The sequence below is a fragment of the Gymnoscopelus microlampas genome (assembly GCF_963454915.1).
Source record: "Gymnoscopelus microlampas genome assembly, chromosome: 11".
Taxonomy (NCBI): domain Eukaryota; kingdom Metazoa; phylum Chordata; class Actinopteri; order Myctophiformes; family Myctophidae; genus Gymnoscopelus; species Gymnoscopelus microlampas.
This window is the reverse complement of record NC_139948.1, coordinates 14,350,125-14,364,467: the sequence shown is the minus strand read 5'-3', so window position 1 is coordinate 14,364,467 and position 14,343 is coordinate 14,350,125. Positions and strand designations below refer to the sequence as shown.

At 41.1% G+C, this 14,343-nt stretch overlaps 1 protein-coding gene across 2 annotated transcripts in view; it reads left to right on the top strand.

Moving 5' to 3' along the window:
• Positions 1-7,314: 7,314 nt before the first annotated feature.
• The window catches only part of LOC311055235 (Na(+)/H(+) exchange regulatory cofactor NHE-RF2), a 56,893-nt gene continuing 49,864 nt past the window's right edge, over positions 7,315-14,343 (top strand). For both annotated transcript variants that reach the window (XM_084071359.1, XM_084071358.1), the window contains exons 1-2: positions 7,315-8,254; positions 10,703-11,011. In XM_084071359.1, the coding sequence (XP_083927485.1) occupies positions 8,048-8,254; positions 10,703-11,011 (516 nt within the window). In that variant the 5' untranslated portion in view covers positions 7,315-8,047. The remainder of the gene's footprint in view (positions 8,255-10,702; positions 11,012-14,343) is intronic.

Below are 14,343 nucleotides of genomic sequence, written 5' to 3'. Positions count from 1 at the left end.
GGAATTTAAAATTAACTTGAGTGAAAGTACAAAGGCACTGGTATCAAAATGTACTTAAAGTACCAAAAATAGAAGTACTCATTATGTAGAATATCCTGTTTCACAAATTTCAAAATATATTAAAATCTTTTGAAAATAGCCGATCTACAAGCTCACAATGTGTCGCATCGCAACACATTGTGAGCTTGTAGATCGGCTATTTTCAAATGGCCGAAATGTATATAGGGCTGAAGTGGTTAATACATTTTTTGTAATTATAATTAATATCTACAAAGTAACTGGAAACTAAAGTTTTCAAATAAATGTAGTGAAGTAAAAAGTACAATATTTGGATCCGAGATGTAGTGTAGTAAAAGTAAAAGTATTGAAATTTGGAAATACTCAAGTAAAGTACACATCCCTTGAAATTGTACTTAATACAGTACTCAAGTAAATGCACCTAGTTACTTTCCACCACTGCTGGCTAGGTGTGATCCAGGTACGTACCGTGTGGGGTCTCCCGCCGCGTGGTTGAAGATAGCTGGTATTAATAGAGCCGCGTAGGTTGTATGGCACCACGTCCCGAGCACCGTACGCCTTGTATCTCCAACGGAGAGCGTTCGTTGGCACCGTTATACGTTTCAGCTCTCAGGGCTCGTTGCTGCGTTGTCGAGGTTCCATCTTCCTGCCCCTTGTCCTGAGTTACAGACACTCTATTACCAGCTATCTCCTGATGACTCCATCCATCCTTTGAACCTTCCCTGAAGCATTCATACAGCAAGTCAAACGCTGAGTCATAGCTAGAAGCCATGACTCAGCGTTTTCAACTCACTGTATGAAGTAGATTTAGTCCACTCTGCAGAAGGTCACCACATAATTAACCTGCAAGACACAGATATACACCAACATTACATTTAATATATTTTATAATAATAAAAACAATAATAGAAAATCGAGTTTTTAAGTAGGCTATAGTGCAGGGGTCATGCAACTTTGAGGATGTAGACTAGAGGGCCACTATATTTCCACACTCACTCAAGAGGGACACATTGCATATTGTTACTGTCGGACAGAAAAAAAATAGCTGATCTACAAGCTCAGAGCTTGTAGATCTGCTATTTTTGCCATTTCTGAATCCTTAATTATTTTTTGGTATTTTTTAATTGGAATCCTGAAACGAATATTTTTTTATTCAATTTCAAATACATTTAGTTATACTTAAGTTAACTTTATGAACTTAAATACAAATACATTGGACAGTCATTAAACTAATAATATCAGACTGAAGTAATTAAAGCGGGTCATGATTGCATGTTTGGAATTGGAACAGCTGAAATCAATAATATATCACTATTAACCTGCGGCCGCACTAAGTGAAGGTGAGGGCCGCATGTGGCCCCCGGGCCACCAGTTGCCCATGTATGCTATAGTGTTAACCCTTTAAGGCCGGGAACGCATCAGTGTAACCACTTTAACCATTATCTTACACTTTGGCTATTCAAAAATAGCAGCTCTACAAGCTCATAGCGAGGCACAGAGTGCCGCGCTATGAGCTTGTAGATCTGCTATTTTTTGAAAAATCGTGAACATGTGCATATTTTTTTTATTCAAATCTTTGCTTCTGGGGGGTCCCTGGAACAACATTTTGAGATGGGGGTCCACGGCCAAATACATGGCGTGTATTTGGCCGTGGTCCTGGGTGGTCCTTGTCCTTGACATGAAAAAGTTTGATTATAGCAACATAAGTTATTTTCAAAAAACTGTTATGATTTAGAAGACATTTGTAGAATCCCCCCAGAAGCAAATATTAGAGTTAAAAATGTAAATCTTAAAAACATATTTTGAAAAATGTTCATGATTTTTTTTTTAAATAGCAGATCTACAAGCTCGTAGCGTGGCGCTCGTAGCGTGGCACTCGGTGCCGCGCTATGAGCTTGTAGATCTGCTATTTTTTGAATGGCCCAAAGCATAAGATAATGGTTAAAGTGGTTCAACCTCTCGTCCTACTTGATCATACTACAGCGTCGCATAAAAGCATCAACAGTAGCAGATCTACAAGCTTGAAACGCACAAAACACGGTTTGAGCTTGTAGATCTGCTACTTTTGCCATTTTTGAATCCTGAAAAGTAACAGTTTTGGACATTCTGAGGTTTCCTGCCGATAAAGACTATATTATAGTTTCATTTTAGCATTGGATCAAGACTCAGATTTCTTCTTATCGAGTTTGATATCGATATTTAGTTTAGATTACTTATTCTCCTGCCTGAGTGTTATGTTATGTTACGTTACAACTTAGCTCCGTTATCTATCCTATCCTTAGGCTTTTACATTTGTTTTGTTCTAGATATTTTATGACAAGTATGAAATGTGAAAAGTGCTGCACAAATAAAACATTATTATTATTATTATCTCATCTATGACATTCTTGAACTCTCCAAAATGGTGTTTGTAGTTAGTTCCATGTTAAAGTCTCAAACATCTCCATAAATGTATCAATTCTAAATATAAGTGTTTATCTCAAAGGCACAGATGTTATCCCACCATACGGACCCTTATGTTCAGTAATATTCCGTATCATTCAATGAATAAATGTTTCAATCTGGTCTGTCTGAACATCACTGTATCATTCAATGGGTGTAAGTGGCACTGTTAAAGCAGGTGAACGCCGGTATTACACTCCATGTAAATGTGGAAATAGAACTGCGTTCCGACACACACGGGATTAAAACGAGTCTTTATTCAACTTTACGTAATATTACGGAACACAACAGACCCGTATGGACGAGTTACATCCGTGTCTTTGTTTAAACACTTTATGTGTTGGATTAGGTTCATCTATGGGGATTTATGAGCCGTTCAAAACTACTAACAAACATCAGACTCGATCACCATCAATAAAATCCCTGACCGTCTTGTTCCAAGGCTAAAATAGATTATAAACGCACATTAATGTATATATGGCGGTGTTAGATCTACAAACCTCACAGTGAGTGTGGTTTAACGTTTAAACTTTAGGTGACAATTTAGTTGTGATCATTTGTAATGTATGTTTGATGCTACAGCCTTGAATCAAGACTATAATAGATGAATTCATCGATTTTACATTTGCATATTATATCTATGAAGTAAAAGTCAAGACTCGATAAAAATGACTAGTTTGATGCATTTTCTCTCTCGGTTATAAAACACAATATTTCTTATATTTGTCCATGTTTGGTGTCATAATAATTCACAGTCCTACAACACCTCGAATGCTTAAATAATAATTGTGTTAAATATTAGTGGATAAAAACGTGTCATGTTGATACAAATCAAACATTAGTTACCTTCTACAAAGCACAGTGGCACGGTTCACACACCAAACTTTTCGAATCAAGCAGGCGTTCTGCGCTTGGGTCCAATTTAAACCCGTATTCACATCCGGTCCAAAGCCCCGCCTACTGGATCCGGTACGCTGAACAAGACATAGACGCACCATTTCCGTTTCCGTTTTCTGACCGGATGTTGATCCCCAGACTGCTATCAGTCATCATCAACACTAAACCATCTACACCTGTGTGGAGTCACAAAGCTCCACATTTTATACTTTGGCTTTTCAAAAATAGCAGATCTACAAGCTCACAGCGTCACTTCGTGGCTGGCTGTGAGCTTGTAGATCTGCAATTTTTGAAATGTTTTGAAAAATCCCGAAAATGTTTGGAAAAGTTTGAATAATGTTGAATTTCTTAACAATCTTCTTAATAAATCTTCTCTTCTGGGGTCCCTGGCACAACATATTCTCAGATGGGGGTCCGTGGCCAAATGCATGCATTAATGTGGGGGTCCTTGACATGAAGAAGTTTGAGAACTGATTTATAGATCCATAATAATCTCCATACACATGTAGTGTCTGATGATGGACACTAGATGGCGTCCAAACAGCAGTTTTCCAGTCTGTCCATGATGACAAGTCACTGTTTTTCATAAAAGTTCAAGCGGGTGTTATTTATTTTGCCATAACACCCACTTTTACTGTGTGGACTGTGGAAACAACGCCCCCACTGTACTGAGTACATCCATGAGTATTGGCTTCGGTGCCGGCGCTAGGCTGGACTTGAACTTGTGGCCTTGCTTGCAGAGATGGGAATTGAACCTGTGGCCCTGGTCGCCGTGTGGCTTTCTGTGCCAAAGCCCACAGAGGTGTCCACCAACTATCCACTTCCTTACGGCACCTTGACACATTTAAGTGTGGTTCCTGGATGTCAGTGTTCAACACATGCTTCAGAGATGCAGGAGGAGGATTTGAACCCACAAGCTTTGGATTATGTAGACAGTGTCCTATCACCGTGAGCCACCCTGACCCATTAAGACCGGGAACACATCTGTGTCATTTTTAGATTTATTTGGCTCCTGGAACAACATATTTTACAAATGTTTGCTTTAAAAAATGTATATTCAAAGATGGTCATGATTTTTCAAAATAGCAGATCTACAAGCTCATAGCCATGCTATGAGCTTGTAGATCTTCTATTTTTGAATAGCCAAAGACATCTAAAAATGACACACATGCGTTCCCGGTCTTAATGGCTTAACTAACAACAAACTAAATATATCAAGATATGCAGTTAATTTTTTCATTTTTGTTTTTGTTCCTTGTTTAGATGCTTGAATATGGAGACAGCACTATGGTAACAAGCTTCTATAGGCTTTTTTTTTGTGTGTGTGTGTGTGTGTGTGTGTGTGTGTGTGTGTGTGTGTGTGTGTGTGTGTGTGTGTGTGTGTGTGTGTGTGTGTGTGTGTGTGTGTGTGTGTGTGTGTGTGTGTGTGTGATTAATCTATTTGACTTTAGACACACAGCAAGCACAATAATAGCTCACTGTGTTTAGATGCTCTCTAGTCTCTACATGTCCAAAGGTCCTGTGTTCAAACTCCATAGATAACAGATCATTATTTTAAAGTTTTAAACACAAATCCTTCTCATGGATTTGATTCGATCAAATCGACAGGAAGTGATGCCCACAACGCCCTAGGAAACTTGTGGATAGTAAAACTTAAACATAAACGTTATTTAGGTCATTTTTATTTCCCCCCTTCATTAATACCAATTGGAATTGCATTTTATATCGTTGGAATTTCTTTTACTATATAGACACCTATATCATCATCATCATAGCCTTTATTTCAGCTTGGAGTACAGTTGAGGGGCAGGCCATCATTTTCAATGTAGCCGAGATACAGAACACAGTAATCAGCAGGAATGGACATTCATTTCACATACAGCAACATAAAAAATATGAATAATGAATCAGAATACAGAAGCACTTAAAAAACTAAAAGAGAGAACTAGAACAGATATACCAAAATTAGATAATTAAATAAAGCAGTTACAATTCTGAACAAAAATATTGGAAACCATTTCCCTGAAATAACCTATAAGGATTGAAGTGATTTGATTTTCAAGGACCTCTGGAGCTCATTCCAGGCAGATGGAGCACTGACAGAAAATGCTGTCTTGCCTGTGAGTGACTCTGTCTGCGCAAAAGGAACCTTGAGTGTCAGGAGATCACTCGAGCAGGTCTGGTATGTAGGGTTCTGATCCAACATAGAACAAAAAGGGGGGAGCATTCCTGAGATGGCTTTAAAAATAAATATATACTAATATACACATCACAAAACCCAGTACTGTTAAAAAAATAAAATAAGTCAACTTCCTGCTGATTTTGATTGATTGATTGATGTACTTTATTTAGTAGGACATGAGAACAACAGTACATGGAAGTACAAATTCACAATACAAGGTCTACTAAACTGGAAGACTCATTAAGCACTGAGCTTGTTTAAGATGAGATCCCCATGCACACAAATCATGATGACATATGAGACAGACAGATATACACACTACTATACAGAATGTCATACAATCAGCATATTTGCTGTCTCCTGGCCATGCATGCACACACCAACGATTCAACCTGCTGTGGAAAATGGTCGTCCAGTTCCAGTGGTGTAAAGTAACTAAGTACATTTACTCAAGTACAGTAGCCTACTTATCAGTACAATTTTGAGATATGTTTTACTTTACTGGAGTATTTCCAGTTTTCAGTACTTTTACTTCTTCTCCACTATATCTCAGAGGCAAATATTGTACTTTTACTCCACTACAATTATTTGAAAACTTTAGTTGCAACCTGACGTCTCTTCAGGACCTGCACAGTGGTGGAAAGCAACTAACTACATTTGCTCAGATACCGTACTTGCATACAATTTTGAAGTGCTTTTACTTTACTTGAGTATTTCTGTTGTTCAATATTTTATACTTCTACTTCACTACATCTCTATCTACATACATCTCAGAGGCAAATATTGTATGTTTATTCCACTACAACTTTTTTTTTTCATTAGAAGTTATTTTGTAGATTTAGATTATTATTACAAAACATACATTAACCAACTATATTTTATACTTAGGCTATTCAAAAATAGTCAATCTACAAGTAGATCTGTAGTAAATCAGCTATTTCCAAAAACGTTTGACAAATTTGCCAAAATGTTGACCAACATAGTGAAATGGTCCATTCATAATGAGCAGGCTTACTTTTACTTTGTTGCTGTAAGTATATTTTTGCGCTTTCACACATCGATGGCCGAAGAACCTGACAATATATGCTTCTATGGGATTAATAATGTATCATGATTCATCATGCCATAATTTGAAAGTGGGGTGGGGAAATGCTGGAGAGCAGAGATGCTTAATAAACGCTGATGCATACAGTTACTGTGTCTGTAGTAGTCAGGCTACTGTAGCTGTCTGTAGCCAGGCTACTGTAGCTGTCAAACAGTTTAGATCACGGGTCTTCAACGTTTTCAGGCTAAGGACCCCCTAGCTGAGAGAGAGATGAAGCAGGGACCCCCCCCCCCCCATCGATATTGTATAAAATTGTGTTTCAGATTTACCTTTTTTTGTTTACTTGGTCTGCTCTTTTTTCCCCTCTACATCTTATACCACTTTGCCAAAAAATAGCCGATCTACAAGCTCACAAGGCCTTGCAGCTTGTAGATCTGCTATTTTTGGCTAAAGTTCTCTTCAGAAAAAGGGATGCTAGGGTTCAAGTGGTTACGGTAAAAAAAAAAAAAAAAGTAATCATATCACACAAAGATTTGGCGGACCCCCTGTAGTAACTCTGAGGACCCCCTAGGGGTCCCGGACCCCCTGTTGAAGACCCCTGGTTTAGATTGTGAGTGACATCTAAGTCACCGTCGATGTATGACCACCTGGGGGCGCTGCTGCAGTATTTACCATACCAAGCCACTCTTACAAAAAACTCCCTCGAAGTTGGAGGCTAAAGTCAGGGCTATAACTGAGAGGTGGTGCTATAGTGCACAAGCGCCAACACACCGCTCCGATGGTAATTGAATCCATATTCTCCAACCGGCTGTAATGGATAAACGTCGTGACCATCCATAGCCAGCGTCTGTTGCCTTCCTTTCTCTGGTCCACTAAGTGCGCTGTGAGGGGTCTGCTCTCTCTCTCTCCCGTTGTAAGGATGGGCTGCTGGACGCACTGAGGTCTGCGCGCCCCGAGGGATCCGCTGTGGAGAGAGAGACCCTCCATACGAGTGATCCTCCATACGAGTGATCCACTGTGGAGAGAGAGATCCTCCATACAGAGTGATCTGCTGTGGAGAGATCCTCCATACAGAGCGCTCCATCCAGCTTGGATACCTATGTCGCACGATCGTGGGGACTTTTTGCTGGTCATCGGTTTATTTTAAAGGGTTGTTTTTTTGTTTTATTTTTTTTGCATAAACCTCTGAGCTGGGAATTACGCTCCTGGGTAATATTTGGGTCTGTTTCTATGCGTGTGATCCGTTACATTGTAACTCTCTATGGTGTGATCCCGTCATGGGGAAAAGTGTGCACATCGAACCCGATATGGTGTTTCCACTGCGTGAAAGTTTAGTGTGCGACAGGCTGTAAACAACACTCTGCATTTGGATTATCTTTTTCTTCTCTTTTTTTCCGGACGGCTGTGGAAAGTTGATCGCAACAAGGGGGGATATATATATAGGCCTATAATATAATATTATAATGGCCAGCGTGTTGAAACCGCGGCTGTGTCTCATGACCAAAGGGGACAACGGCTATGGATTCCACTTGCACGGCGAGAAGGGCAAGAGCGGACAGTACATCCGTAAAGTGGAGCCCCTGAGTCCCGCCGAGGCGGCGGGGCTCCGCGCCGGGGACCGTGTGGTGGAGGTGAACGGGGACAATGTGGAGAAAGAGACGCACCACCAGGTGAGAGGATCACTCACTGTGTGTGTGTGTGTGTGTGTGTGTGTGTGTGTGTGTGTGTGTGTGTGTGTGTGTGTGCGCGCGCACACGCACTCACCCATGCACGCATGCACTCACTCACTCACTCACTCACTCACTCACTCACTCACTCGCTCTCGCTCTCGCTCTCTCTCTCTCTCTCTCTCTCTCTCTCTCTCACACACACACACACACACACACACACACACACACACGTTTGTGTGTGTGTCAGCATGCATGCATGCACAATAAATAAATACAAATTAATTTGCCCTCCCTCTGAGTTACAGATGAACACATTAGCGCTGGGGATTTTACTGTTGGCATTTAAGCATTCTCCTCACAACTTTGTGTGCTACATCCACATTGAAAACAAGGGACAACAACATCAGTGCTGCGTGTTTACTGCACATGTCAAAAGTCCAGAAAGCTCATCTGTGCAGTGAAAACAAGCAGACCAGACTCTGGGACTTTTCTGCAGAAGATGATACTGAAGACAGCAGGTCACTGGTAAACGTCAAAACGTCACCATCACCCCCATGCTCACCCCACATCCACCCCCTCATTCAGGGGTATGAGGGGTGGAGGTCCTACATAGGCTAGAGCAGTGGATCTTTATACTTTGGCTATTCAAAAACTATTTTTGGAAAAGTCTTGAAAAACTTAAATGGTTTGGGATAATTTTTTAACAACACACATCTTCTCTTATGAGGGTCCACTCCCTGGCACAAAATATATTCAGGTGGGGGTCCGCGGGCATATCATCATTCGAGGGCATAAACATATCAATTTGGGGCTCCTTGACATGGCAATGTTTGAAATCACCAGTGACCTGGAGACTTCCAACTCATCGACAGAATTCCTTATGAGTAGACGTGACTGTAGACCACGGTATGAATAAATAAATCAGCCGATCATTGGTTCTCAAAGTGACCCCCAGGGGTCCTTGAGGGAGTTCCAGGGGGTCCCCAGCTGGGGATGGGTCTGTAACTCTGAGACTGAGAGTGTACAAATGGAACCAAATGGACCCTAACGGGTCCATTTGGTTCCATCCCTAACGGGTCCATTTGGTTCCATTTGTACACTCTCAGAGTTACATTAACACTTATTTTACAATTTAAATTGGGGTCCCAGAGATAGAAATGCCATGCATGTCAAACTGGGGGTCCTTGGAAATAAAAGGGTTGAGAATCCCTGCTGAGCCATAAAAATCTTCTCTTTCGGGGGTCCCTGGCATATCTTTTCAAATGGGGGTCCACGGGCTAATAAGTGTCAATTTGGGGGTCCTTGACATGAAAAAGTTTGAGAACCACTGCCATAGATAGAAGACAACCTGTGTCCGCCTCATGTCTGTGGTGGTCGGGGGGCCGTCTGGAACGGATCCATTTCTATGGACGCCAGCATCCAGGAGGTCATAATGTCTCTTGGCCGGCTGTCAAGTGGCCCACAGCAGAATCTGATTAAGGCTTTCCCAGGCTTACGAACAGAAACATAATCACTGTAGAAAATCCTCCGTGTTGTTGACCCGTCCATTTGGGTCAATTTGTACACTCAGAGTTAAATTAACTGTGGCTTATTACTGTGTGCTTGTAACTTTTACTGCATAATATCATATTCATAACACAGAATGAGAGGTGCAGCCAAAAACTAAGTGCCTATTCGTTCTGGAGTCATTTTAGTTTATGTGCTTACAGTATGTTATCATTAACCAATGTGCAGGTCATTTAAAAAGCCATTCCAGTGGAGTCCGGCTCGCTTGATTGAAAACATTGACAACCGTAATCCATTAAAACTTCAGAAGTATAATTCTGGACCTTTCTGTAACTAATGTACCCTACCATTAATCAGCCTCATATGAGGTCAAGTCTCTCCACTGTACAAGTTCCAAATGTCTCTTCTTCATTGTAACAGACACTGGCTTGCATCCATGCTTGCAGGAAGATGTTGAATGTGACCTTTGGGACAGACGCTTGTGATTCCAAAAGTTGTTCTGAAACGTAAAAGATGTACACAAAAAAAACACGAATCCTAGCATCCATATTCCGGGGTGAACATTTGGGGAAAATAGGCGATCTGCCGCTATTTTAGATCGGCGGAGAGATTTGGTGTTGAGGAAAAAGGAGGGGGGGCCTTGTAAAGGCCCTGGGGGTTCTCCAGTCAACTAAATATATAGGGTTTAAGTGGTTAATTATTGGTTGATCATATAATATACTCTCCCTGATGTGATGCCCTTTTTGAGAAGGATGTTTATAATCTCAAGATCGAGCCACAGTCAATTAGTGGCTTTACATTGTGGTCTGTCTGTGTTCTTCAGCACAGTGACATCCTCAGTGATAAATGACCCAAACGGACACGTAACGGTCTCTCCCATCATTGCAACATTATTTACACACACATCTTCTCCATGTCCCCCCCCCCCCCCGCCCCACCCAGGTGGTGCAGCGAATCAAGGCCGTGGACCAGGAGACGCGGCTGCTGGTGGTGGACCGCGAGACGGACGAGATGCTGCGCAGCCTCCGGCTCACCGCCACGGAGGAGATGTCGGTGCGGGTGGTGGGGCCCCTCTCCCCGCCCTCCCCCTCCTCCTCCTCTCACCCGGGCTCCCCGTCTCCCTCCTCCTCGTCGGCCCCCTCGTCGCCCAGCAAGAAGAGGGAGAACGGCTCCGTGTCCAAGCAGCCCGTCACGCTGAGTGGCCCGGTGGCCAAGCCCACGCGGAGGTCACCGTCGAGGACCGCCAAGAAGGTACAGTGCGAGGGTCTCACTTCGTTGGGGTGAGGGGGTTCGGTACCTCTTGGGGGGAGGGGGGAGGGGGGTGTATGTCGAGGTACAAGCGTGAATCCTGTTACACAGAAGGTCTGTGTTTTTCATGGTGGTAAAAATGTAATATCCCACTTTTGTAATGTCCTCATTTTCATGCCCAGGTTTTATAATAATAATAATGCCCGGAACACACATTTGAATGGTTCCACTGTGAGAGTTTCAGAGACAAACTGTAATAGTCCACTTATAAACTTTTAGCAAGTGGTGTAACGTACATTATTATTATTATTAATATTTTTAATATATTTTATTCCATGTCTGCGTGAACTTTCTTACAGAAAAAACTAATTAGCCCTCCTTTTCTTTTGAGAAAATATATTTAAAGCCCCCTTTGAAATGCAAAAAATGGTTTGCATTATGTAAAGGAACAGAGTTTGTGTGACTTGCTGCAGGTGATTTGGTGTTCAGGGACACCTATGAGGTACCTTAAGGCTATGCCTGTATTTATGTAGAGGTGAAGATAAGGCATGTTCAAAATATGTATCCCATTCCCAACAGGAAAAGCTTTGTACCTTATTCGCATTTTCCACGTACAGCTACTGTAGATGTAAGCTGCATTCATCTGTAAAGCTGTATACCAGGTTTGTCTTACTGTACAGATGCACATAGGAAGTAACCTTCATGTACTGTACATAGGTGTATAATTACTTTTGTCGTTTGACATTTATTCTGTTATCCCTCCCCCATTACATACAGTACATTCCCTGCTCCTGCTCTCTTGTTTCTTTTATTTCTTCTTTTATTTTATTTCATACAGTAACATTCATAAGACCATGCCACACCAACATTTCGCTGCTTGTACCTGTCCGAGTGAGTGAGGGACAAGTAAACTCCTCTTGATTCTTGATACACAGACAGACAAGTGGCAGAGAATGATCTGTCCTTTTAATTAGAGGTAAATAAAATGGAATGAGGTCACCGAGACCAAACAACAAACATTCAAGACGTTTACCTTTAGACTATAAAGCACTCTTTAGAGTTTTATCAGAGCACCCATCCTCTGCTTTTGTCGGGCTGGTGTTTGAATGTGGTTTAGTAAACTAGAGAACCTAAGACCATGTGTACAGGAAAGCAGGGTTTTTTTTTCTCTTCCCAGCTGAGAACGCAAGGCACTCTTATAAAACACTCATCCAAATTCCCAAAGTTGACGGTACGGGACGTGCAGCGCAGAATAGACACTCAACGCCTTGTCAACACTGCTGGTGTTTGTAACATAGCCTGAATATGCAGAGCTCTGAATGAAAACTATTGAAAACATAAGCCGGCCTCAGTAAAGAAAACAATGCCTTGGTGGACACCAGTGGTGTAAAGTAACTAAGTACCTGTACTCAAGTATGTACTTTACTACAATTTTGAGGTATTTGTAAATTTCCAATTTCCAATACTTTTACTTCTACTCCAGTGCATCTGAGAGGCAAATGTTGTACTTTTTCTCCACTTCATTTATTTGAAAACTTTAGTTACTAGTTACTTTGTGAAACATACATTAACCACTTCAGCCATGGCTATTTGAAAATAGCCGATCTACAAACTCACAACGCGTCAAATTTTGTACATTTTGTAAAATGCGACGCGTTGTAAATTTTGATACCAATACGTTTGCACTCAAGTAAATTTATAATTCCGGACTTTTACTTAACAGAGTATTTCTACATTGCAGCATTGATGTTTTTTTTTTTGTTCAAGGTTTTTTTATTTTATATTTTCACATACAGGTCAATAACAAAAGGCATACAAAAACAGTGAATGTATGTTACCCCTCCCACCCCCCCAAAGTTCCCGCTCCGAAAGAGCCACAACCCTGGTATCTTATTATGTACCATTAACACAAAGGACGATACAAACAAGTCAAAAAATAAATAAATAAAGTATACAGAGTAGGATATATATATATTATTAAAGAAAGATTTAAATTGAATTAAAAAAAAAATATATATATATATATATATAATACAAAAACAAATTCAAATTCAGTGGGGTCAATGTATGGGTCATTAATGTCAGCAGCATTCAGTCTCTCTATATATGTTAAAAAAGTTGCCAGATGGTGTAAAATTTCAGAGCACACCCCCTTGTGGAGTAGCGAATTTTCTCCATATAGTACTGCAATGTTATTTTTCTTCTCTTTTCTATAAAGTACTGATGTCCAACATACTGTACATTGTCAGAGTGAGTACAGACAAAGTAAGAAGTTGCTTAGCAACAGTCATGCAGGTGAAAGAAGAAGCTATCATACAGCACTAGAAAAAAAGAAAAGAAAAAGAAAATCGATATCGTCGCTGTCCAGCAGAAACCTTGTATCTCCATATTTCAACTTTTTTCGTAAATGAATTCCCTACTTTGTCATACTACAGTGTCACACAAAAGTGGCAACAAATAGCCGATCTACATGCTCACTCAGTGAGCTTGTGCATCTGCTATTTTTGCTAGTTTGGAAGTGAAAGTGATGAAAGTGTGTCTGTGTGTCTGTGGGTTTTACAAATATTGAACCAATGAAACGTATTACCAAGAGCTTGTGACTAAATGATAACTGCATTGGATTCATTCTCCCATTTCCTGAAAAGTAACGTTTTTTGGACATACAAGGTTTCTACCCGACAGCAACGATATTATGTCAAATAACCAACCACAAAACATGTCAACCCTGAACTGGTCAGCAGGCAGTGTAGTGGCAGGTTGTTCTTTATCAGCATGCTGTTTTCACTCACTCTGGGATACTGTTTCACCCTGGCCTTGCTTTTCTAGCTGCTTCTGGAATGAGACTAGATTTAAAGATTAGAAGCTATTCTCTCTGTCCTTTTCGTGTGTGTGTGTGTGTGTGTGTGTGTGTGTGTGTGTGTGTGTGTGTGTGTGTGTGTGTGTGTGTGTGTGTGTGTGTGTGTGTGTGTGTGTGTATGTGTGTGTGTGTGTGTGTGTGTGTGTGTGTGTGTGTGTGTGTGTGTGTGTGTGTGTGTATGTGTGTGTGTGTGTGTGTGTGTGTGTGTGTGTGTGTGTGTGCGCGCGTGCGCGCGCGTGTGTGCGCGCGTGTGTGCGCGTGCGTACTCGTGCATATGTATGTTTGTGCCCTGAGGGAAGAACATGGTGATCTGACTTGGTTCCAGATCCCATGTTGGAGGTCAAAAGGTCAGGCTTAGGTCAGAGTGTGTGACCACTCAGAAGTTAGGGATCTGAGCTCTGACCCCAGACAATGGAGGGATTCTGTTTCTGCGATGCAGGAAAATATGGATGGATAACATAAATATGTATGTGGATGT